The following is a 27,856-nucleotide window of genomic DNA, read 5'->3' as shown; positions in this document are numbered from 1 at the left end:
CATTTGTAATGTCTATTATTGATTAATAAATAACTGCTGATCGCAAGAGCAGTTGGGTTCTGAAGGGGAACTCAACACAACATCTGTTGTTTAAAATGGCTGCTCATTAGGCCTGGACAACATCTAAAAATAATTAGCACAACATTTTCTACCTAAAAACTCATTTTTATTGATTAAATCTCCACTGCAGCTTTGACCTACTGTTTTATTCTATTTTTAGTGAATATGCTTTCATGAATGTTAACCGAAGATCTTTACTAGAAACATTACGAGCTTCTTCTGGTGCAGATTTATGGCAACTTGTGTGCCATTAGCGCTCCCTCTTGGATGAACTTCAAACTGCAAAGCCACGTCCACATGCTTTACAAAGTTCTTTTGGTTCTGTTCTGTTCTGGTTTCCTTTACAGAAAGGTTTCGACTGACCACCAGGACACTTAACCTACAGAAAATACTGCCAATTTTACTCAGTAAATCACAGACAGCAGAGACAGAGGGGATTGAACTCTACTGTAGCCTTGAAGCCCCATTATTACTCATGTATGTTTTAACAGAAAAGTGAATAAAACATTATGTGCATATATTATTTAATATTATTTATTTCCTTTTTCTGATCTCGTTTCGTAGACGGGGCTCAGAGGAACATTTTATCCAGCCATCGGGTTACTCGTCCATTATTGACAATATCTGCTTTCTTCGCTCTATCGATCAGGTCTACTGCCCACTGCGTTCAGCTACACCAGTGGTCACCAACCCTCCTCCTGGAGATGTACGTTCCTGCAAAGCTGAGTTCCAACCTGCATCTAATATGCTGTCCACCCCCACCACACACACTTAGTTAACACTATTGTATCTGACCCAGCCAATCAATTACTTGTAAAGAGGTCAATTAGCTAAAGCTGGTGTGGCTCACTGTGGCTGACCCGGGTTGGTGACCACTACATGATACAGTGATGTATCGCTCATTTTTATAGCCCAGAGCAAGTCACACTGTGTCCTACACCACATTCACCAAGTCTGTGTGAAGTTAATGAAGGCCTAGATGTGGTTTGGGGGGGGTTGTGAGAAATTTTGGGGATATACTCATGGAAAAGATTTGGGTGACTACTGGCTTATTTGTTAGTAACGTTAGCCTTAAAGCTCCGTGTCTTGTCATCTTGACTATATCTGTTGTAAGTGGAAAGGTGATTTTTACCATTATTCAGGGTGTAAAGATCTGTATTTGTTAGGAAATTTCCATCGCAATTTATCCATTTTCTTTTGAACTGTAAAACAGTTTCTGTGCAAATTTCTGCGATTTTATTCTATATCTGAGCCTTTTAATTTAATATTCCAAAATATGCATTATAATATGTGGATGGAAACTTAGCTACAGCCACTGGCCAAAAATATCCACCCAAGAGAGGCTCTGTGGTCAAAATCTGACCACCGGTGAAAGGCTAGAGGATGGCTGACACAAATCATGTATCAACAGATGGGTTATGGTCTACTGTACACCAGCAAGATGAAGCTACAACGACGTGGCTGGCAAGTGTACAAAATATCCATAAATTATCTTCAGGCGGGTTTAATAATAATGAGTATATGGAGGAGGACCTTTCTGAACACCGTGGCTCAGAATGCTAATTTGCGCTAATGAGTGAAAGAGAATACCACGCTATGCATGCAGGACAGAATTAGGTTAATATGCTTGATTAGCATTCAAACCCCTTCAAGAAAAAAAAAAAAAAGCTCTCTCGTTGATATCAGCATGGGGTTCACAAATGTCAACAAAATTAATTAGGTTTCATTAGGCGGCCAAATGGAATCAAAACACAAAAGGAAGTCCATTATCCACGTAGACAGAAGCACAATACGCCAACTGTTACACAAACATGGCGCGCGCACAATGGCACACAGAGCCCTGCTAATACGCACACTCATAAAAAATACGCCACCCCTCTGCCGCGCTCTTTCATTCCCTCTCTATCTCTCTACTCCCTCTCTATCTTCTTAAGCACCCCCCTCCCTCCCCGAGCACTCTCATACAAAAAAAACACACACGTACACACATGCACTCGCCTACACACACCCACACGAACATAAACACAGCTAGCGCTAGCCCCTGCATGCACGGGTGTGTAAAATCACTCCTGCTCACACGGCTGCCAGCCAATCACCCGGTAAAGCACAGAGGAGCAGAAGTGATTTTTTTCAAAAAATGGCCAGTCCCCCCCCTCTTCCTCCATACCCTTCCCCCCAAATCCACAGCCTGCTTAAAAGCTTCCTCCTCCTGCCTGAGGGGCCGTGGGGTGGCAGGCGAAAGGCCCTTCGCTGAAGTGCACGACAGGAAAAGTCCCCGGTGCATTTTAGGCGACTGCTTAATAGTGCCTGAACCCTCGGTGACATCTCCCCTTTGAAGTGACATTTTTTTTTTGTCTTCCCGACTTTAGCAAAGAACGTGGTTCGAAGTCTGCGCCGCCATGTTCATTAAATGTGCCACAGCTTTGGCGGTTATGAATACATTTCTGACAAATCAGGTGGGATTAGCAAAAGCAGGCAGGGAAGGAAAGAACAGCAAGGTTTGATGGGGTGGGCGAGGAAGGGGGAATAAAGAAAGGTGAAGAAAGGACAATGGAGGTGGCAAGTTTCTGGGCTCGTTTTCGTAAAAGCTTTGTAAAACGCCAGTCATTGCCACGTGCCAGGATGTAGGGTTACTTTTAACAGATGGATGGGTAAAAAATTCTCCCATCCCAAAACATCCCCCATACGTCCTCCCAAGTTTACTTCTTTAGCCTTGCGGTGGAACTGCAGGCCTAACATAGTTGGCAAGTGATGTATACCTATGTTCCCAGGGCTCTATGTTTCCGAGGTTTCGTGTTTCCAGGGCTCTATGTTCCCGAGGTTTCATGTTTCCAGGGCTCTATGTTTCCAACATAGAGGGGAATCATTTGGTCATTCATAATCAATAGATATTCCTCAGCTAGGCTAGTCTCTACGAGCTAATTAGCATGCTAACTTGTAGTTCAAGTGAGCAAACTTTGTAATTCAGACCGTTTTTAAGAAGTCAGATGCAGAATACATCAACTATTTTGACACATTGCTTTGTCTGGTTTAAGTGTGATGGACTACCCTTCTTTACTTGCTATTGCTAACTGGGTAACTAGCAAGTCAGCAGATCAAAGTCAAACGTGAGATGCTCTATTGGTGAGGGCAACTTCTATCACCTGTTAGGTACATTAGGCTTGCAGCTCCAGTGCAAAAATAAAACTGAATCAACTACATTTGTGGTAGGAGGAAAATCATAAATAATTTACTTTATTTATTCATTTTTTTGGCCAGACCATCAGTTTAGACACTCTCGCATCTAAATAGACTACAGATTGTTGTTATTACTGAGAAATGCAGTGCTAACTGGTTGTTACTGCTGTTTCAACCAGAATTAACTAGCATAAATTAGCTTAGCTTGTTTAGTAGGAAAGTTTTGCCAAATATGCTTTATCATGCAACATGCTTTCTACACAAATGTATGCAATTACACAGACTCATGTGTAGAATCAAGCAACGCTCATATTTTCTGTCTAACAAATGCAAGAATCTGATCAAATGCTGTGTGGGGGCTAGCATAAATGCTAATAACAGAGGAAGTAGCTTGCTAACTAGCTTACTAACAAGCTAACTCTAGCAAATTAACTATGAAGTGATATTTTTAAAAATGACACTTGGCACAGACAGCAAGCATACATTGCTGGCTTTATAAGGTCGGCACCCCATTGACTGTTGGCCACTGCTTGTCCACCCTCGCACCACCCAGTTTAATGTCTTGCATACAAGGTCTAACTAGTTTTCATGATTTACTAAACTAATTTACAAAGGAAAACTAAAGAAAAAAATGATGGGAAAAATCTGTAAATTGGACAGTGAGTGAAAACAAGTGATGAAAAGTGGCATTTTGTCTAACAGCCTACTTAACCGCCAGTGGGCCACCAGAAAAATGCTGAGCAAAACACCCAGTGAACGGGCCAATAGTGGTTCACTAGCCTCTTGCTATCAGGGAAACCAGCATAAACTAGCTTAGATCAGCATGGAATTTATGTTCAGTAGGGACGTTTTGTCCAGTTTACTTTATTATGCAATAGGTTTTCTATACAAATTTCTACAATTACACAGACTCACATGTCAAATTAAACAAAACAATCGCTTTGTGGGGGCTAGCATAAATGCTAACAACAAAGGCATTAGCTTGCTTACTATCTTAAAGGATCTTTGTGACTATGAAGTGATATTTCTGAGGACTCGACACAGTTTAGTGTACTTTTTGGTTATATAACAGTGCTTAGTGACGTTATCTTCACCTGGAATGGTAAAGAATTTTCTAAACTGTTGTTGGCTTTAGCTACATTAGCAAAGACCAGGTCCTGCTGGGGTCCTGTTGGCACCAGTCTTGAGCATGTAATGAAAAAACATGAAAGTGTGGCCTTGGCCAATTGCAAAAGCACAGTTCCAGTTTTCTGGTGCTTTACGCAGGGGGAGACATGCAGAGGTCAGTGGATGGAAGAAGGTTGTTGAAGACACTGGGGAAAGAGCAAAGAGGCTGACCTGTTTGTGGGTCAACAGAGAAGTGTGGTTGGCCTTGGACCAGCGTGTAGACCAGCCGAGCGCTGTTCCCATAGGTGGGGTCATCCGCGTCAGTCGCCGTCACCTGGACAATGGATGTGCCTGAGAGAGAGATAGAGAGACAGAGAGAGAGAGAGAGAGAGAGAGAGAGAGAGAGAGAGAGAGAGAGAGAGAGAGGCTGGATCAATAAAGAACAGCACACAGCCTGATCACTAAAGGGCAACCTCCCTCAACTGACAGACCTTCACGCAGACTGACACCTTTATCCTCTCTCTCTCTCTTTCTCTCTCTCTCTTCATTTTTGCGTCTCTCTCCACCGCTCCCTTGCTGCAGTGAGACAAATACTTTATTCACTTTCTCCCTTTTCCCCTGCTGCTTACCTTCCTTCTCTCTGCGCTCACTCTGTCTCACTTCATTTCTCTTCATCTCCGTCTCCAATTCCCTTTTGCCCCCTCTCTCAATCTCTCCGTCTGCTAGTGCCCCCCCAAACCGCCATCTCCAATCCCCTGCCTTCCCCCCTTGAGTCCCACGTGTCCTGTTTCTATCCTCCATCCCTGACAAATATAGACTTTTTCCCCCCTCCACCACCAAATAAATCAAAGACTGTCATCCGTCATTTGAAGGATGGAAATTGTTTTTTTTTATTTTTTTGGGTGGGTGGGGGGGGTGAAGAAAAAAAAGCATATACAGTGGAGAAAGGACTACGTTTCCCATGGGGCACTGGCTGACAGGCTAAGAGGGAAGAGGGGATTTGTGGGAGCAGCTGTTGCTGTTTTCTGACATCAAAGGCCCGACAGTGTCACCGTGAGAGAGCGTGAGGCTGGGGTGGGGGGCTGCGCTGATTACTGATCTATCACAGGTAGTTAAGAAGCAGCGAAAGGCAAATGGAGGACTGCAGGAGAAAAGGAGCAAAAGACAGAGCGGCGGTGCTCCACTCTCAGATTCACGAAAATCAGACAGGCAGATCAAAAGGAGCTGTGTGACTGCGAGGGTTGACGCAACGAGTGCCAGGCGGCCCGAAATTCAGCCTAAAAGGAGCTGAAACACAAGTCGCAATTGCTAGCGCTAATGCTAATTCCGATTGCATGAAATGTTGTAGCTGAAGAGCCAAGACTCGTTCTGCATCTCTGCAAACTGCATTCAAAGGCGCACAGTTGTGTGCTGTTCCGCTCAGAATGTCACTGATGCTGCGAAATTTGTTGTAGATTTGTGAAAATTAATTAAACACATTTCATGCTGGAGTAGCGCAGACGAGGCTCACGGTTTCGGCACCCGAGCGTTATAAAAAAAGAAAAGAAATAAAAAGTAATGTGACACGGGAGATGAATATTTCCTTTCCAGGCAATGTTGTTATATTGACAGAAGGAAGACCATTAAGTTTTCAACTCTGGAAATTACAGAGTGCTCTTGTTCTGGGCTTTTTACACAACAGCACTCACGATGACTCCTGAACATCAGCACAGTGACCTTGTCAGCACTCTTGCTCAACGGTGGGCCTCTATAAATCTGGGCTTTCTGTATGAGGCGATCTTTGATCAAGACCCAAGGCTGAGGGAATATTTCACGGTCAGCCAGCTGACACAGAGACACAGCAACATGTGGTGAGGAGCGTGGGTACTAGGGGTGTTTAAGTGCAACTACCTGAATGTGGTGATGCAATTCCGTTAATTTTGCAGCGTAATTAATAAAGCATGCGATCATATCTTGGCCGCTTTAGGCCCAAACCGATATCCTACTGGAAGCCCCCGGGTCATATTTTTGGTATACAAGAATAGAAAAGAATCAAAACATTCATTTTGATCAGGAAAGTCCTAAAAAAAAGTCTATACTAAAATAAACACAATCAATCAAGAAATAACTACATGCAGTGGTTGAAAACAGTCTTGGTTCACCTCTATCATCATTTGTTAGAATTTCTTGCCCTGAAAAAGCTTACTGCTCTCCTTTTATGATCAAACACTTTGAAATACAACTTATGAGCTAGAACCACAAAACTCTGCAGGAATGCAACAGATGTATCCAATTAGGCTGCATATGCTTTCTCAAACTGATTCAATTTACAGCATTTTCTCAAACACGTTTTTTCCATAGGAATGAATGGGAGACTGCTCAATATCCTGAGATTTCACTTGCATGGAATGTTTATACTTCTACCTTTTATTTCACCACGGTCAGTATACACTCTGTAGCCAAACGTTTTTGGACAATCCTCTTATGTGCCAACTGGGATGGCAAAGCAATGGCCTAGCAACACCTTAGCAACCACCTGGGATGGCAAAGCAATGGCCTAGCAACACCTTAAAAACCACCTATGATTACATAGCAATGGCCTCCCAATGCCTTAGCAACCACCTGGTATAACATAGCAATGGCCTTGCAACACCTAAGCAACCACCAAACAAGGACCAAGCACCACCCCAACAACAGGCTTATAATCACAGCAATCACATAGCAACACCATAGCAACTAGCTAAAAGTACTATAAATCCAAATGATCAAAAACAATCAACAATGTTCTGCAAGTGATTTAACTCTGTAGTGTTATTAGCGGACTTTGTGATGTCAACATAAAGTTGGTTTACAAACTCTTTCAAGTTTGAATAAATATGTTTGGTCCAACTGCACAAGAACAAACTACAAATTTTCATGTAACCCTCAGCTGGTGGAAGACAGCAGGAAGTCTAATGCTGTCGTTGCCCCTTGGCCATCAAAGCAAAATGATAGGCTAATTCATGCTGATATGTCAGCCAGTAGTGAACTCTCAAAAAATCTCTTTCTTTTGGGAATCTTTTTCATCAAAGCCTATTGTCAACGACATCCAGCACTGCTCAGTCTCTGGGTGCCACTTTTTATCTGGCTAGCATTAACTAAAATCCAGAATCAGCAAAGTTGTGAAGAGTTAGTTAGCTGACACTGAATCAGATAAAGCCACTAAATGATGTTCAGAAAACATTTAGTCCATTAAACTTATATGAGTACAGTCAGTGAGAATATGAAATGTCAGCTTTTGAAGTTTGAACTTGAGCTTGCATCATGTCCTTGCATGCTCCCGAGATTTCAATGGGCTTTAGCTACAATAAAACTAACTGTAGAGATTTTACACTTCATACGGGGTAAAGTATTTGTGAAATTACCTCAGATTACCCCGGATAGCCTAAACATCTGAAAACGTCACAGCCCAGACTTTCATATCAGTGTAAATATTACAATAAAACTGGCCAAAACACACAAACAATAACTAACAGCCAGTTGAAGACCATACCTTCAACATGTGGTTGTAGTATGAGGGAAGACTGTTTGAGGGACAGGGAGAAGAAACTCAGACAACTTGGGAGTTCTGCGCAGCTTCTGCTACGGCAGGCCCCCATCAAAGCTGTAGTAGGACTGATGTAGGACTGAGGAACAGAGAGGAGATGGGATCGCGGTGGAGATTGCGAATACTTTGTCACGGGAACGGAACGCGAGGATGTGAATTTATAAGGCATTAGCTTGGAAGAAGGAGAGGCTTACTGAACTAATCAAATGCTACCAAACAAGAAGCATTACCATGTGAGCCTGCTAAGTGATGAAACATGAAAAAATCATCTATCCTCTGTTGCTTACTCATTACAGAGTTCCAAACTGCCTGTGTAAGCAACATCATCACAGGAACTGTGCATCAGGAGCTTCATGAAAGGGGTTTCCATAGCCAAGCGTCTGCAGACAAGCCTAAGATCACTATGCACAATGCAAAATGTCGGCTGGAGTGGTGTAAAGTGGTGGCAGAGTGGTGAAAACATGTTTTCTGGAATGATGTATCATGCTTCACTAACAGGCAGTCACATGGACATATCTGGGTTTGGCAGGTGTCTTGAGAATATTACCTATCGGAATGCATAATGCCAATAGTAATATTTGGTCAAGGAGGGATAACGGTAAGGGGCATAGGCACCTTAGTTCCAGGGTGAAGGGTAAAGCTAAAGCATACAAAGACATTGTAGACAATTATATGATTCCAATTCTGTGGTAACAGTTTTGAGAGAGCTATTTCCTGCTCCAGCATGATTGCCTCTGTGTCCAAAGCAAGCTCCATAAAGACAGAGTTTGGTGTGGACCCCTGATCTTAAATCCACTGAACACGTTTGGGATGAATTGGAACGTTGACTACGAGTCAGAACTTCTCATCAAAGTCAATGCCAGAGTGCCTGACTTCACAAATGCTCTTTTGACTCAACAAATTCCCTCAGATGCACTCTAAAATGTGGAGGCTGTTGTATGTGGGGGCAACTCCATATTAACGCCAATGGTTTTGGAATAGGATATCCAACAAGCTCATTTAGGTGTGATGGTCAGGTGTCTGCATAATTCTGGCCAAGTAGTGTATTTTGTATGCAACAGCAATACATTGATTGAGCAGCCACTCACATTTCTGTAATTTATGCCTTGTAATTTCTTATCCTGTGTGAAAATGTTAACAGGATTATGAATCATATCAACATCACTAAATATCATCAAACTGAATGATGAAACTGGAGAATGCATTGAATTGGATCATCACAAGGTCAGAGATCTACACCCCTGGGGACAGTACCTATGTTGGCCATCTCAGGGACGGTGGCGCTGTAGGGCCCATCCTCAAACACAGGTGGGTTGTCGTTGATGTCCTGCACCCTGATGATGAACTGAGAAGAGGGCTCCAAGGCACGTTCCGTCTGGCTGTCTGTTGCTGTGGCGATCAGCCGGTACTCATCCTTCTCCTCCCTGTCCAAGGGCTTGGTCACATGGATGTTGCCCGTCTTCTCGTCAATCACGAACACGGACCCCGCCCCTTCGCCCCGGAGCACGTACCTCGTGCGTCCATCACCTCTGTCCATGTCAGTGTGCAGCTGAGAGGGAAGGGAAAGCGCAAGAGAGAGAGAGAGAGAGAGAGAGAGAGAGAGAGAGAAAGAAAAAAGAGCAAAAGGATAAGAGACTGAGGGATTAGAAGACAGTGACGGCTAAAGAGATGGGGGCGAAAAGAACCAATATCGGAGATTATACAGTGTGCGGAGGCCAGAGTTTGAAAGCCAAGGAAAAAGCTATAAAGCACTAATCCAACCTCCGGCTCACAAAGAGACAAATCAAAGTCGGCCATTTGGATCAATCATCGGATAAAGACCAACAAACTGAGGAGGGTGGAAAAATAAACACGAGGGGAACAAAACATGAAACTGGAGATAAAGACCAACGGATTGGGGCTTAACAACTGATTCAAGGCCCTTAAAGTAAATGGAGTCTAACCACCACACAAGCACAGTGCCATTCCCATTTAGGTTGTCGATTGCAGGTGCTGCTGTGTTCATTGGATAAGGGCTAGTTTGAGGTTATGCTTACACAGTCAGATTAAATCCAGTTTTATGTAGTTGAAACAGCAAATATCCCATGGAATTGAGTTATTCATCTTTCAGCCTCAAAAAATTTAATATATTATATTATATGAGAACATTATGCCATATATATATATATATATATATATATATATACATATATATATATATATATATATATATATATATATTATCAGTTGAAGAGAGGCCTTAACAACTAAATATAACCAGTATTTATGTCCACTCTGCCTTTATTACAGCTTCCATTCTTTTTAGAAGTTTGCTTTCAGGTTTTCAAAGAAATTTCTTAGTCTTCGTTAGTTGTTCGCATTTCTTTCTTCATACTATCCAAGTAATGTAACATGAATGCAACATTGAATGAAAGCTTTCATCTTTGAGAAAAAGGAGAAAATCAAGCTCCAGTCTTGCTTCCCGATCTGAAAAAGTCAACAGTTGTTTCTGACCATCCTTCCACTGTGAGAAGACAACTCAACACTATGGGTCTGAAAGGAGGTTTAGCTGTCAAGATGGAATGGAATGTTACTGGGAAAAGGAAGTAGATTTAAAAAGCAGAAAAAACTCGCAAACAAATCAAAAAGAAGCTGCTGGCATTCCCAGAACAATGGACAGACCACCCCATAGTCCAGGCCTCTATATCACTGAATGTGTTTGGGATTGCTGGGATTGCGAGAAGAGGAAAATGCAGCCAACTTCTAAGACTGAACTTTGGAGGTGTGGAAAATATTCCTGCAGATTTCATCCAAAAACTGAAGTCTCCTGGAAAAAGGATAGCTGGATACATTAAATACTGATAAATGCGATATGTTTATTTCGTGAAGTTTCTGTGTAGTTTTCTGTTAAATGTACATTTTCTGCTTTTCTTCTGACATTGAAAAATAAATGACTTGTACTTCATGGCTGTTTTAAAGGGAAAATAAATGAAAAAGTGGTCTCCGACTTTTGACCAGTACTGTACCAAGAGTCAATACTTTGCAGAGCTCCTATGTCTATATCAGGACTATAGCAAACAATAAAGATACAGTGATCCATCGATCTGCTCGCTTTGCGTGGACAGTCACTGCTAAAGATCAGATTTGAGAAACAACTGGGAACTGTCTGCAGGGTGAACAGAGGGAGTGTTCAAGCGAAGCTTTGTAATAGCATCGAGCCCACCCAGCGCATCAGCATTCATTCTCATTACTGTTCATACGTGGCCTGAATACGGCTGCATAGAAAAAGACCCCCATAATAACGCGACTCCCCGCAGAAGTGTGACATTGCAAGTTTGGAAGAAAAATGGGAGCGGGGAGATGGCGGCATTTCGCGGGTATCCAAGTGTGGAAACAGCTAAGCACATTTCCCTCAATGGAACCAGAATGGATATTTTTTTAAATCAAAATATTCATTGCTTTCCCAGATCGAGCTTTCTTAGACAAAAAAAAACACAGCCCAGGAGATGTATGCCCCTCTATGGATTCCATGCCATAGTGTGGGTAATAGTGAGAGGAAAAACCTGTGTATGTGGAAATGCCTTCTCAATTGCTCCTTCTGTTTTTTTAACAGTGATGTTACTGTATTTCCTCAGAGCAAATCCGTCTTTTTCCTTCTCCTGCTGACTGTGAAAATATTACTAGTGATTACAAATGTATGTATCCTCCATTGTGCTACAAATAAAGAGGAAATACATAAGAAAAAAACTAATGATCAGGAACAAAACATAAACACTGAGACCTAAATAGTGGGACACAAAAAAACTGAAATTAAAACAGGGAAAAGATTGAAAGGCCCAACAGCACACACAAGGCAATGCCAAACAATGCAGAAAAGAGGAATATACAATCAGAGTTGGGCAGAATACTTGGCTGAATACTGAATACCCTACCCTAAATGTATTCAGTAATGCATTCCATTACAATACATAAAAAGTAATGCATTCAGAATACACTTGGAATACAGACTGATAAAACACTTGGGAAAAACTCTGCTGCCCTCGCTGGTACTGGTTGCCAGGTTCCGTCGTATAATCTTCTGTTGATATTTTTATAAACATTCACTTATTTAAACAAAGTTGCAAAATTCTCATCATTTTTTTTGGCTCTCATCACCTTTGCTTCAGCCCCCCTCCCACAATCCCACTGCAGCTCCCATAACCCCACTGCAGTCTCATAAATTAAGCAAACATATCACAATAACAAACAAATCTCGCAAACGTGACTATAAAGTGGGCAGCAGCGATTTTCAGTGAACAAAATGCATATAGCTTTTCAAGAATTGGCAAGTCCAGCGCAACAATGATGCTAAGCTTACAACTTGTGAACATGTCTACCACGTGGGAGACCATTCCAGTTTTTTCATCTCTAGAAAAGTTTTAGTAACACTGAGATTAATAACTGATCATCACGTTGATTTATCAGTCTACTCAGGCTTTAGCAGAGCTCAATAACACTGAGATTAATAACTTATCACATTGATTTATCAGTCTACTCAGGCTTTAGCAGAGCTCAGTAACACTGAGATTAATAACTGATCATCACATTGATTTATCAGTCTACTCAGGCTTTAGCAGAGCTCAGCGACACTGAGATTAATAACTGATCACATTGATTTATCAGTCTACTCAGGCTTTAGCTGAGCTCAGCAACACTGAGATTAATAACTGATCACATTGATTGATCAGTCTTCTCAGGCTTTAGCAGAGCTCAGTAACGCTGAGATTAATAACTGATCATTACATTGATTTATCAGTCTACTCAGGCTTTAGGAGAGCTCAGTAACACTGAGATTAATAACTGATCATCACATTGAGTTATCAGTCTACTCAGGCTTTAGCAGAGCTCAGTAACACTGAGATTAATAACTGATCATCACATTGATTTATCAGTCTACTCAGGCTTTAGCAGAGCTCAGTAACACTGAGATTAATAACTGATCATCACATTGAGTTATCAGTCTACTCAGGCTTTAGCAGAGCTCAATAACACTGAGATTAATAACTGATCATTACATTGATTTATCAGTCTACTCAGGCTTTAGGAGAGCTCAGTAACACTGAGATTAATAACTGATCATCACATTGATTTATCAGTCTACTCAGGCTTTAGCAGAGCTCAATAACACTGAGATTAATAACTGATCATTACATTGATTTATCAGTCTACTCAGGCTTTAGGAGAGCTCAGTAACACTGAGATTAATAACTGATCATTACATTGATTTATCAGTCTACTCAGGCTTTAGCAGAGCTCAATAACACTGAGATTAATAACTGATCATCACATTGATTTATCAGTCTACTCAGGCTTTAGGAGAGCTCAGTAACACTGAGATTAATAACTGATCATCACATTGATTTATCAGTCTACTCAGGCTTTAGCAGAGCTCAATAACACTGAGATTAATAACTGATCATCACATTGATTTATCAGTCTACTCAGGCTTTAGCAGAGCTCAGTAACACTGAGATTAATAACTGATCATTACATTGATTTATCAGTCTACTCAGGCTTTAGGAGAGCTCAGTAACACTGAGATTAATAACTGATCATCACATTGATTTATCAGTCTACTCAGGCTTTAGCAGAGCTCAATAACACTGAGATTAATAACTGATCATTACATTGATTTATCAGTCTACTCAGGCTTTAGGAGAGCTCAGTAACACTGAGATTAATAACTGATCATCACATTGAGTTATCAGTCTACTCAGGCTTTAGCAGAGCTCAATAACACTGAGATTAATAACTGATCATCACATTGAGTTATCAGTCTACTCAGGCTTTAGCAGAGTTCAATAACACTGAGATTAATAACGAATCATCACATTGATTTATCAGTCTACTCAGGCTTTAGCAGAGCTCAGCAACACAGAGATTAATAACTGATCATCACATTGAGTTATCAGTCTACTCAGGCTTTAGCAGAGCTCAGTAACACTGAGATTAATAACGAATCATCACATTGATTTATCAGTTTACTCAGGCTTTAGGAGAGCTCAATAACACTGAGATTAATAATTGATCATCACATTGATTTATCAGTCTACTCAGGCTTTAGCAGAGCTCAGCGACACTGAGATTAATAACTTATCACATTGATTTATCAGTCTACTCAGGCTTTAGCAGAGCTCAGTAACACTGCGATTAATAACTGATCACATTGATTTATCAGTCTACTCAGGCTTTAGCAGAGCTCAGTAACACTGAGATTAATAACTGATCACATTGATTTATCAGTCTACTCAGGCTTTAGCAGAGCTCAGTAACACTGAGATTAATAACTGATCATCACATTGATTTATCAGTCTACTCAGGCTTTAGCAGAGCTCAGTAATGCTGAGATTAATAACCGATCTCATTGATTGATCAGTCTACTCAGGCTTTAGCAGAGCTCAGTAACGCTGAGATTAAAAACTGATCATCACATTGAGTTATCAGTCTACTCAGGCTTTAGCAGAGCTGAGTGACACTGAGATTAAAAACTGATCATCACATTGATTTATCAGTCTACTCAGACTTTAGCAGAGCTCAGCAACACTGAGATTAATAACTGATCATCACATTGAGTTATCAGTCTACTCAGGCTTTAGCAGAGCTCAGTAACACTGAGATTAATAACTGATCATCACATTGATTTATCAGTCTTCTCAGGCTTTAGCTGAGCTCAGTAACACTGAGATTAATAACTGATCATCACATTGATTTATCAGTCTACTCAGGCTTTAGGAGAGCTCAATAACACTGAGATTAATAATTGATCATCACATTGATTTATCAGTCTACTCAGGCTTTAGCAGAGCTCAGCGACACTGAGATTAATAACTTATCACATTGATTTATCAGTCTACTCAGGCTTTAGCAGAGCTCAGTAACACTGAGATTAATAACTGATCATCACATTGATTTATCAGTCTACTCAGGCTTTAGCAGAGCTCAGTAATGCTGAGATTAATAACCGATCTCATTGATTGATCAGTCTACTCAGGCTTTAGCAGAGCTCAGTAACGCTGAGATTAAAAACCGATCATCACATTGAGTTATCAGTCTACTCAGGCTTTAGCAGAGCTGAGTGACACTGAGATTAAAAACTGATCATCACATTGATTTATCAGTCTACTCAGGCTTTAGGAGAGCTCAATAACACTGAGATTAATAACTGATCATCACATTGATTTATCAGTCTTCTCAGGCTTTAGCTGAGCTCAGTAACACTGAGATTAATAACTGATCATCACATTGATTTATCAGTCTACTCAGGCTTTAGCAGAGCTCAATAACACTGAGATTAATAACTGATCATCACATTGATTTATCAGTCTACTCAGGCTTTAGCAGAGCTCAGTAACACTGTGATTAATAACTGATCACATTGATTTATCAGTCTACTCAGGCTTTAGCAGAGCTCAGTAACACTGAGATTAATAACGAATCATCACATTGATTTATCAGTCTACTCAGGCTTTAGCAGAGCTCAGTAACACTGAGATTAATAACTGATCATCACATTGATTTATCAGTCTACTCAGGCTTTAGCAGAGCTCAGTAACACTGAGATTAATAACGAATCATCACATTGATTTATCAGTCTACTCAGGCTTTAGCAGAGCTCAATAACACTGAGATTAATAATTGATCATCACATTGATTTATCAGTCTACTCAGGCTTTAGCAGAGCTCAATAACACTGAGATTAATAATTGATCATCACATTGATTTATCAGTCTACTCAGGCTTTAGCAGAGCTCAGCGACACTGAGATTAATAACGAATCATCACATTGATTTATCAGTCTACTCAGGCTTTAGCAGAGCTCAGTAACACTGTGATTAATAACTGATCACATTGATTTATCAGTCTACTCAGGCTTTAGCAGAGCTCAGTAACACTGAGATTAATAACGAATCATCACATTGATTTATCAGTCTACTCAGGCTTTAGCAGAGCTCAGTAACACTGTGATTAATAACTGATCACATTGATTTATCAGTCTACTCAGGCTTTAGCAGAGCTCAGTAACACTGAGATTAATAACTGATCATCACATTGATTTATCAGTCTACTCAGGCTTTAGCAGAGCTCAGTAACACTGAGATTAATAACTGATCATCACATTGAGTTATCAGTCTACTCAGGCTTTAGCAGAGCTCAGTAACACTGCGATTAATAACTGATCACATTGATTTATCAGTCTACTCAGGCTTTAGCAGAGCTCAGTAACACTGAGATTAATAACTGATCATCACATTGATTCATCAGTCTACTCAGGCTTTAGCAGAGCTCAGCGACACTGAGATTAATAACTTATCACATTGATTTATCAGTCTACTCAGGCTTTAGCAGAGCTCAGTAACACTGAGATTAATAACTGATCATCACATTGATTTATCAGTCTACTCAGGCTTTAGCAGAGCTCAGTAATGCTGAGATTAATAACCGATCTCATTGATTGATCAGTCTACTCAGGCTTTAGCAGAGCTCAGTAACACTGAGATTAATAACTGATCACATTGATTTATCAGTCTACTCAGGCTTTAGCAGAGCTCAGTAACACTGAGATTAATAACTGATCACATTGATTTATCAGTCTACTCAGGCTTTAGCAGAGCTCAGAAACACTGAGATTAATAACGAATCATCACATTGATTTATCAGTCTACTCAGACTTTAGCAGAGCTAGATTAAAAACTGATCATGTCTGTAAAGAAACCACTTTTTGTGCTCTTTTTTTAATGTATGTTTTTAAATTCTGTGTACTGATTTTAAAAACACTTAATAACAAGTATCAATGGTGTTTCTTTTCAATATGATATATTTTTTTTTATTTAATGGCTAACTCAAACTTTTTAATGCAGTTACTGAAATACAAAGACATCTACCTCCTATCTGACATATTATTCATTTATTATGTAAATATGTAATCACATAATTGCAGTTAAAGAGAATAGCAAAAACAACAGTAAGAACTCTCAGGGTTAACAGACGATCTTACAGCACTGCACGGCACCGGATAGTGACAGCTAATACAACATGCCCCAGAGAGTGGCCTGAGCATTGTTGCTGCGGATACTCCTGTGCAGTTTTCACCACGTAAAGCTTCAGACATCCCGCCATCAGCCATTAGCTCTGGGCTCACGCTCACGGTCAGTCAAGGCTGCCAGCAGCAAGCGGTTCCAGGCCTGGGGTTTTTAACGAAGGACCTTAATGACCAGCCTTAACGACGAGACTTAACGAGGCCCTTAATGAAGCTGCTGCAATCATTAAGGCCAGCGTCGCCAGGATGATGATGAACAGAGAGGAGAATGTGCTCGGTAGAGAGGGGAGGAGTAAGAGCGTGGGGTTTGTCCCAGGGTTTGACCTGGGCAACACAATGTCCAGCAATCGCTTGCTGCTGGCAGCTTCGACTAACCGTCCAGTAAATGTGTCTGATTGAGTTATTGTACTACTGACAGCAGTGCAAGGCTCTCTCTCTCACACACTCTGTCTGTGCCACTCTATCTCTCTCACTCACACAGAATTGTATTCCTGCCATTGTGGGGTATTTCCATTACTTTCTGCATGTACAAACTGCTGTGACAGACTTAAACCAACCAAAAAAAGCATCTCCTAAGGCTGACAGTAGCATTTTGCCAGTGAAAGTGCATTCATTTCAATTAAATACGCAACAATGAGCTGCTTTCCGTTGTTGTGTATCAAATATATTTCGCATGTGAAACTTCACATCATGTTCAACTTTGGTGAACTGTGGCATGTAAATTTGTATCCTAGGCTAAAGCTGCATGTAGACAGTTTTGCTCAAATTTGCAATTAAAAAAAATATTCAGCTCAAGTATATATATGTTGCGGCATCTTCAGAGGCTATGCACGGCCATGGAAAGTGGTTCTCAGAGTACACTATACTCCCAGTTAAAAAGGTTGCCTTGTTGTGACTGCTGTTGTTGTAGTTGCTGGGTGGATTAGGTTGTAGTGAATTAGAGTATTTGGCATTGAGTAGGGTGGCTTACAGTGTCTACCCTCCTCAGATGTCACATCCTCCCGCATTACCCCCCGTGTTTCGTGTTGGAATAGCACTGGTATGGGCATTTCAGGTTTTTGCTAAGACTCACCGTAGATGTGCCTGTTCAATAAAAGAGCATCTACCCATACGCACAAAGTTATACCTGCTTCTTCTACGCCAACACTAGACTATATTAATATTAATACACTGGCATATGTACCATCCTTGCCGAGACTGAGCACCCTTCACCTGCTAAGTAGTTTACTACTTGTGTCTCTTTGATGGGTGTGGTTTCAAGGCCCTTGCTTAGGTTTGTTAATGCTTATATGAGCTGACTAGAACCTTAAACCTGGTGAATGTGCAAGTGCTAAAATGTGTGTGCTCTCCGCTGTGTGTACGCTTCCTGTGTGATGCACCGTAGTTGCAGTTTCAGAATTCCTCCACTAAGGACTCTCTTCAGGCTAGCAAGGTGACTCAATACCATGGTCAGTGAAATCCTCCCCGCTAGCTATGGGAACCATGGATTGTGTGTGTGTGTGTGGGTGTGTGTGTGTGTGTTCTGTGTTAAGTGCTATGCATTGTTGATTATGTATTTTGATACTTTCTGATTGTAAAGCATCCTTGAGCAAAGGAAAGGTGCTATATAAATAAAAGAGATGATGATGCTGAAGTGCTAGCATCTTCAGTCTAACCCTCTAGCCTGATGTGAGATGTGGAGTCGAGCTTCTGACTTATGAAGATTCACTCTGCTCCTTCTCCACTTTGCAAAACTTGACAAAGGCAGATTCCTTGCGGCTCAAAAGCAGATTTTTTGTGGAATATGGTCCGCAATCTGAACGCAGCCTAATGCTGCATTCACAAAACTGGGAGTTTGGAATCTTTCAACCCTCTGAGCTTGGAGAAATAGGAAGCACATAATAAACTAATGCTTGTTTGCCTACTACATGCACATTTAAAGTTCAGAAAGAGGATTTCAGAAAAAGTGGACGATTTCTTTCATTAATGCATCCATTATTTTAAACGTGGGGTCAGTCGTGGGCTGGAGGTTAGGGTAGTGGCCCTTTGACCAGAAGGTTGCCGGTTTGATCCCTGGGGCCGACAGTCCATGACTGAGGTGTCCTTGAGCAAGACACCTAACCCACAACTGCTCCCTTGGTGCCGTGGATAGGGCTGCCCACCGCTCCAGGCAAGTGTGCTCACTGGTGTGTGTGTGTGGTGTTTCACTGTAGGGGTGAAATGCGGAGGTGAAATTTCCCCATTCGTGGGATTAAACAGTGTCACTTAACTTATAGTGCCAAAGAATGACATGAAAGTGTGCAGTCACTTAACTAACTTAAATAACTTGCTGGACCTCTGTAGTTTCTGAAGAAGTCGCAGCTATTGCTAGTGATAAAAGTATGTTGTGTTTTGAGACTCATTATTTCGCAATCATAGCTTCCAAGCTTGTGTTTTTAAGTAGAAGAGGAGATTCTTATCATTTGAATTTAATGAACACTTATCAGGGATACACCAATTTGGGGAATTTTGGCCAACACTGATATCTGATATTTTTCATGTGCTTGAAATTCTAAGCGAATGTTTGGGAGCCGCTGGTCAAATTATATGTTTGATTTTCAAAGTGAAAATAAACGAACACATCCACTACAGAGAACACACTTCTGCATATTTTAATATACAGTTACTGGTCATACGCTGAAGTCAACATACATAATTAAATATAGAAATATGCACTGCAAAAAAAATCTCAGTAAGTGAAATGATCTTAAATCAAGTTGATATACACGATATTTCTCATTTTGAGCGGTTGTAAGAATTTCATTATTATTTCATATATATATTTTTAACATTTTTCTTATATTCAGTCATTTATTTAATTTTTATTTCTTTATTACATTATCATTGCTATTATTGTTTTAGTAGTTTACTATTTTATCTTTTTGTTCTTATCCAATGCAGGTACTTTTACTTCCTTACTTTTATGACTCTTTTTAGTTTTTATTACATACACTATATTGCCAAAAGTCACTCATCCAAATCATTGAATTCAGGTGTTCCAATTATTTCCATGGCCACATGGCCAGAATTCCAGCATGGTACCGTGATAGGATGCTACCTGTGCAACAAGTCCAGTCGTGAAATCTCCTCACTACTAAATATTCCACAGTCAAATGTCAGTGGTATTATAACAAAGAGGAAGCGACTGGGAATGACAGCAACTCAGCCATGAAGTGGTTGGCCACATAAAATGACAGAGCAGGGTCAGCGGGTGCTGAAGCACATAGTGCACAGAGGTCGCCAACTTTATTCTGCAGAGTCAATCACTACAGACCACTACAGACTTCACGTGGTCTTCAGATCAGCTCAAGAACAGTGTAAAGAGCTGCATGGAATGGGTTTCCATGGCCGAGCAGCTGCATCCAAGCCTTACATCACCAAGCACAATGCAAAGCGTCGAATGCAGTGGTGCAAAGCACCACCACTGACCTCTAGAGCAGTGGAGACGTGTTCTCTGGAGTGACAAATCACGCTTCTCTGTCTGGCAATCCGATGGATGAGTCTGGGTTTGGCGGTTGCCAGGAGAACGAAACTGACTGCATTGTGCCAAGTGTAAAGTTTGGTGGAGGGGGGATTATCGTGTGGGGTTGTTTTTCAGGAGTTGGGCTCAGCCCCTTAGTTCCAGTGAAAGGAACTCTTAATGCGTCAGCAGACCAAGAGATTTTGGACAATTTCATGCTCCCAACTTTGTGGGAACAGTTTGGGGACAGCCCCTTCCAGATCCAACATGACTGCACACCAGTGCATAAAGCAAGGTCCATAAAGACATGGATGAGCGAGTTTGGTGTGGAAGAACTTGACTGGCCTGCACAGAGTCATCTCAACCCGATAGAACAGTTTTGAGATGAATTAGAGTGGAGACTGAGAGCCAGGCCTTCTAATCCAACATCAGTGTCTGACCTCACAAATGCGCTTCTGGAAAAATGGTCAAAAATTCCCATAAACACACTCCTAACCCTTGTGGAAAGCCTTCCCAGAAGAGTTGAAGATGTTATTGCTGCAAAGGGTGAGATGATCATATTAAACCCTATGGATTAAGAATGGGATTCCACTCAAATTCATACGCATGTGAAGGCAGATGACCAATTACTTTTGGAAATATAGTGTATCTGCTTATTTAAGTTTTAATTGATTGTCCTGATTTACCGTATTTGTTCTTGGTCACAGTTTAATTGCTTTGCTGTGCTATCACAAATGTACCTTTACTCTTTTCAATCCTTTCTTTTTTTCTGTAATGCCTGGCTACACTGCAAATGAGGGTCACCATCAATGTAGCTCAAGTTTAAATAAATGTTTATTGAATTCTACACATTTTTTACTGGTTTACACAAAGTAAAATTCTCATTATATTATAAGATAATTTTGCTTGTAAGAAATAAGCTTGAAACAAGCCAGTATAGTGAGGTAGTTTGGCTAATTGGACTTTAAAATACCTGGAAAAACATTAAAATAAATAATATACTCAAATGAGAAATAGGACAGAGATCAACTGGATTTAAGATGATTTCATGATTTTTTCAGTGCAAAATGTAGTTATACTAATATTATAGTTATACAATGCAGTCTTTGTGGGGACCTTTCAAATGTCCCCACAAAGTGGACTAAATGCACACTCTATCATGCACATACACACTCACTCATGCACATGACACCTAATCCCGTCTCAGACACCCAGGCATGCATATGCTTGATCACATTACAGTAATAATGATCAACCATAAATGCAAACCTTAATACCATCATAGACTCAAGCCGTAATCGATAGCAAAATATAATGAGGCAGACACCAGCACTGCTTTATCACTGCTGCAATTACATCTAGTACAACTAATGTCATCCAAATGAGCTGACACCCAAATATAATATTCTTCAATGGGGCCATAGCTTCTGAATGGTGAATAAAGCCATCGGAATTATGCCATGTGGAAAAAAAAAAAAGAAAGAGGCCGTATCAAAGGGGCCTTCCATTTATTCGGTGACACTCCATAGACCATAAAATCCATCCAAATTAGGTGTGTGGTTTAGTGCCAGGCCTACTTAGTGCCAAGGACAGCTGCCGGGGAAACGTTTCTGCGTGTGTAAAGTCTGGTCTGCCGGCCCCTAAATCACTTAAATTACTTATATTATCGTAAGGTAATATGCTTATATACTCAGTTTCACATTTCGCAATAACCATAAATCATTAAGTTGGGGGGGGGGGGTGGCAGGGGGGTGTTGTATACCGTGTCAACCTCTAAATCATTTAAATAACTTATGTGTGTATACTCAATTTCACATTTCTAGAGCATAATAAATCATAAAGCATTGAGCCCCCCCCCTTCCCCATTCCCCCCTCCAAAAAACGTATTTTGCGTCCGTGCATTAGCCTAATGAATGTGTTTGCCTGCGCAGATATATTTTTTTCGAGTGCTGACTATCTGGGGAAAAGCACGGATGAAGAAAATAACACTTCTGGCTTCGTGTGAAATGGGTTTTGACTGTGCTGAACACAGCGGTTCAGCGGCCCACATAACAGCACCACAGACACCCACACCCACACAATGTGTTTCTTCAATGTGAGGATTTCATATGTACATGTTATACAGATATATATATATATATATATGTGTGTGTGTGTGTGTAATGGTAATAATAATAAGTCCTATATAATGTATAAAATATATATATATACACACACACCCTTTCTGTTCCGACATGACTGCACACTGGTGTGGAAGAACTTGACTGGCCTGCACATCAACCCGATAGAACACCTCTGAGATGAATTAGAGTGGAGACTGGCCTTCTCGTCCAACATCAGTGTCTGACCTCACAAACATGCTTCTGAGCTCCTAAACCTTGTGGAAAGCCTTCCCAGATGAGTTGAAGCTGTTAATGGGGTGGGTTGGCATCATATTAAACCCATTAAGAATGGGATGTCACTCAAGTTCATATGCGTGTGAAGGCAGACAAGCGAATATTTTTGGAAATATAGTGTGCATATATATATATATATATATATATATATATATATATATATATATATATATATATATATATATATATATATTTATCCCTCGTGGCCACATGGTGAGCAGGTCAATCTCATTATTTTGAAGAACATGTGTGCCGAAGTCTGAAAATCAATAAGAATTATCTTTCCCAAAAACTCATATTTGCTTAAGTCAAATTAAATTAAGTCAACTCAAGTCAACAAGTTTTGCTCAAAATTAGCTAAAATTCTCACTACCAAAACATTTGTTAAAGCTTTGATAGTATTTTGCTTGTTTTGGTACTGATAAAACTGAATGTTCAGTGATTTATTTTCAGTAAAAATAATCCATAAATATGTATATAAGCATATATATATATATATATATATATATGTGATAAATAGATTATTACATAGATATATTAGCTAAATTACTTGCTGTGTTACCTATATAAAACACTGTTAATCACTTTCAAAACCTTGTATTTTGCATCAAAAACTCGTAACTTTTCAGGAGAATGAAAAATATTTTGTTCATTTTTTGACTGTTCCATTTCTCATTAAATTCTAATGCAATGTAAAGGGCAGCTGCCATTTTCAAATGATGTTAAAAGAAAAATGTTACATGGTTTTGATCTGATTCTGATGATATCTATATTTGTAACATAATTATCCGTGCATTTACAAACCTCAATTGCAAAAAAGTTGGGAGAGCATGTGAAATGCAAATAAAAAAAGAAAGCAGCAAGTTGGAAATAAACTTTCACCTGAATTTAAACAAATATTGTATCACCAAAACAGCAACTTTACAGGAGAAACAAAAAATCGACTTTACTTTTAATGTAAGTCAAAATTTTTCCAAGTCAGTTTGGGTCAGTTCGTTTGGTCCAATCATCATGAAGTTTACATACAACGTAAAGGGTAACAGGCATTTTCAAATGGTCAAAAACTGAAAAACGTAAAAAACAGATATACAGATACCGCATCCAGAAATGTCTCCAATTTCTCTTGACTCAAGCTCCACTTAAATGGGCTCACAGTGGAAACATGTTCTGTGGTCTGATTAGTGAATCTTTCAGATTGTTGAATGGAAATAATGGACATTGTGTTCTAAGAGCCAAGGAAGGAAAGGACCATCCAGATTATTACCAGATGAAAGTTCTAATGCAAGGGCCCCTCATCTCCCATGGTTGGGGGGTATATTATTTGCCATGGCATAGGCAACATGAATTGTGAAAGCACCTTTGATGCTGAAAGATATATACACATTTTGAAATGACATATGCTGCCTTTTAGACACCGTCTTTTTCAGGAATATCCATGTTTATTTCAGCATAAAAACACCAATCTACATTCCGTATGTGTTACAACAGCATTGCTGTGTAATCAGAGAGTGCAGGTGCTAGACTGGCCTGATTACAGTCAAAATCTTTCTGCCCCTGAAAATGTGCAGCACCTACAACAACGGCCCCATATGAGGTATGCAGAATATACTTGTATATAACACTTGTCTAGCTATAGGTGATGTAACTAATTTTTTGGAAACTGTTGTAGGCGCAACATTTGGAATGAGTGTATATTTACAAAAAATGTTCATCAGGCAAAACATCAAATATCAATACAGGTCTATATTTATTTTGTTGAGTTTAACAAGACAAATACATATTTTTTGTTTATTTGTCTGTTTGTTTCCTTTGCTATATAAAACAGCAAATAAACAGTGCATACATTGAGTGTCCACTCACTGTCCACTCCTACCTTGTCAGTCCAATTTGTAGATGTAAAGTCAGAGATGATAGCTCATCTGCCGCTGGCAGTTTGTGTTGGTCATCATCTAGTCCTTCATCAGTGGCCACAGGACGTTGCTGGCTGGATAATTTTGGTTGGTGGACTATTCTCCTTTAAAAACTCCAGCAGCAGTGCTGTGTCTGATCCACTCAAACCAGCGCAACACACACTAACCCACCACCACCACATCAGTGTTACTGCAGTGCTGAGAATGATCCACCACCCAAATAGTACCTGCTGTGTGAGGGTCCATGAGGGTCCTGACAACTGTCTGTAATCGTAGAACTGCAAGGTGCACCTATATAGTAAGTGGAGCTGATAAAATATACAATGAGCGTAGAAACAAGGAGGTGGTCATGATGTCATGCCTGATTGTTGTACATCTATCAGTGATGTGACAAAACCTTGTATCTCCAAAAATGTAAGTTTACAGGAGAAGAACAATTTACATTTCTATGTTTTTTTCTAGTTTTTCTAATAATTTTAGAGCATTCCCATTGGTCGATTGTTGTGGTGTTTTAAACCCTTAAAATCTCAGGCTTATTACATCTTAAGGCTTATTATTCAGAAACTACAGGAATTCAGTGCAAACTGGCTGAGCTGTTCTTTAGGCTATAGAAGTGATGAATAAACCAAGGGCCCGCTGGTGAGCCCTGGCCAAATACTTGATCAAATCAGGACATTATTTTTATTTCTGACACTGTAGGTTAGCCTCTCCAGTTTTCCACACATACACACTCAGTTTTCCACAGACAGAGCTTCCATCCCCTTCCATTCACAGACACACATCACAAAGGAATCCTATCAAAGGTTTTATGGTTGATGGGGGAGAATCCTCTGCTCCTTCACACCCTGGAAAACAGGATGAGGCTCACGCATCATGCAGCACAGTCCCCAGATAAGCTGAAACACACACTCCTGCTGTTCTGATCTCTGGGATCCCAGACACCCTCGCTGAACCCAATACTGTGTCCGCACGCCAGGGAACGCCAAACAATTTAACACCCGCTCCAAACAATTCAGCTTTCAAGCCAACACTTGGCGAAGGCCAAGGAGTTCACAGCATTGTGCAGCAGATAAAGATGACTTGCCTGTATTACATTATCAAAGAATAGAATAACGTTCGTGACATGAAAGATAAATGTTGAGTTTTAATATCCCTAAAAGGCCCGTTTTCTAGATTTCTCATTCTTCTTGTGTGTGTACTTTTATGCACCAAAAAACAAGATTATTTTTACATGACCAATTTTTGTACTGTCTTTGAATTTAAACTGGTTCTTATTACTGTGCCTTAAAAATTATATTAATATCTAGTGCAGATTGGCTGACCGCCCACAAGTGCCCTGTTTTCAGAAAGCATTTGAAATGGACTGTAAAGGTAAAGCAGTCTGGGCTCAGTGGTGGACAAAGTATACAAATCATGTACTTGAGTTAAAGTAGAGATACCCAAGGTTAAATATCACTTTAGTAAAAGTAGAAGTTCCTCCGTTTAGACCTTCACTTGAGAAAAAGTACAAAAGTATTTGCCTTCGAATGTACTTAAGTATCAAAAGTAAAAGTACTAAAAGATTAATTATGACTCTGAAGTCCTATTAATGTTTTTTTAAGACTCTTGCTTCATTAACTCATTTTATGTGAAAATACTGCAGTTTCACTCTTGATAAACCCATCTTTTAATGGAATGTCATTACAATTAATATAAAGCAGTCTGGACTGAAATGTACAGTCAATGTAAAGTAGTCTGAGCTGAAATATAGAGCAAATGTAAAGCAGTCTGGGCTGAAATGGACAGTAAATGTAAAGCAGTCTGGGCTGAAATGGACTGGTAATGTAAAGTGGTCTGGGCTGAAATGGACTGGAAATGTAAAGCGGTCTGGGCTGAAATGGACTGGTAATGTAAAGCGGTCTGGGCTGAAATGTACAGTAAATGTAAAGCAGTCTGGGCTGAAATATAGAGCAAATGTAAAGCAGTCAGGTCTGAAATGGACTGGAAATGTAAAGCAGTCTGGGCTGAAATGGACTGGAAATGTAAAGCGGTCTGGGCTGAAATATACAGTAAATGTAAAGCAGTCTGGGCTGAAATATAGAGCAAATGTAAAGCAGTCAGGGCTGAAATGGACTGGAAATGTAAAGCAGTCTGGGCTGAAATGGACTGGAAATATAAAGCAGTCTGGACTGAAATGGACTGGAAACATAAAGTAGTCTGGGCTGAAATGGACTGGAAAAATAAAGTAGTCTGGGCTGAAATGGACTGGAAACATAAAGTAGTCTGGGCTGAAATGGACTGGAAATATAAAGTAGTCTGGGCTGAAATGGACTGGTAATGTAAAGCGGTCTGGGCTGAAATGTAGAGCAAACGTAAAGCAGTCTGGGCTGCAATGTAGTGCAAATGTAAAGCAGTCTGGGCTGAAATGTAGAGCAAATGTAAAGCAGTCTTGGCTGAAATGTACAGTTAATGTAAAGCAGTCTGGGCTGAAATGAACTGAAGATATAAAGCAGTCTCGGTTGAAATGTACAGTCAGTGTAAAGCAGTCTGGGCTGAAATGCAGAGTAAATGTAAAGCGGTCAGGGCTGAAATGAACTATAAATGTAAAGCGGTCTGGACTGAAATGTACAGTTAGTGTAAAGTCATCTGGGCTGAAATAGACTGGAAATGTAAAGCAATCTTGGCTGAAATGGACTGGAAATATAAAGCAGTCTGGGCTGAAATAGACTGGAAATGTAAAGCCATCTTGGCTGAAATGGGCTGGAAATGTAAAGCAGTCTGGGCTGAAATGGGCTGGAAATGTAAAGCAGTCTGGGCTGAAATGGACTGGAAATGTAAAGCAGTCTGGGCTGAAATGGACTGGAAATGTAAAGCAGTCTGGGCTGAAATGGACTGGAAATGTAAAGAAGTCTGGGCTGAAATGTAGAGCAATTGTAAAGCAGTCTAGGGTGAAATGTCTGTTAATCCAGACTGAAATCCTCAGACAATGGAACCATATTAATAGTGTTTCTCCAGAATGCCACGTCCTCTGTTTGGGTCTTTAGGTTTCATGTTTCCTCTGATTTTCCATGATAGAAGCTATTTGAAACACTGCTCCAAATCAGTAAGTACAAGCACTGCATGGCACAA

The 27,856-nt window shown here is 40.3% G+C and overlaps 1 protein-coding gene across 6 annotated transcripts in view; it reads right to left on the bottom strand.

The window, feature by feature from the left end:
- Positions 1 to 27,856, bottom strand: part of LOC108442582 — a 298,955-nt gene that overhangs the window by 125,976 nt on the left and 145,123 nt on the right. For all 6 annotated transcript variants that reach the window (XM_037531975.1, XM_037531973.1, XM_037531982.1 and 3 more), the window contains exons 3-4: positions 9,164 to 9,458; positions 4,576 to 4,695 (exon numbers count right to left, since the gene is read on the bottom strand). In XM_037531975.1, the coding sequence (XP_037387872.1) occupies positions 4,576 to 4,695; positions 9,164 to 9,458 (415 nt within the window). The remainder of the gene's footprint in view (positions 1 to 4,575; positions 4,696 to 9,163; positions 9,459 to 27,856) is intronic.

This window comes from Pygocentrus nattereri, chromosome 2 (assembly GCF_015220715.1).
Source record: "Pygocentrus nattereri isolate fPygNat1 chromosome 2, fPygNat1.pri, whole genome shotgun sequence".
NCBI classification, from domain to species: Eukaryota; Metazoa; Chordata; class Actinopteri; order Characiformes; family Serrasalmidae; genus Pygocentrus; species Pygocentrus nattereri.
Note: the sequence above shows the minus strand (reverse complement) of the source record. Positions and strands in the feature narration are given on the sequence as shown.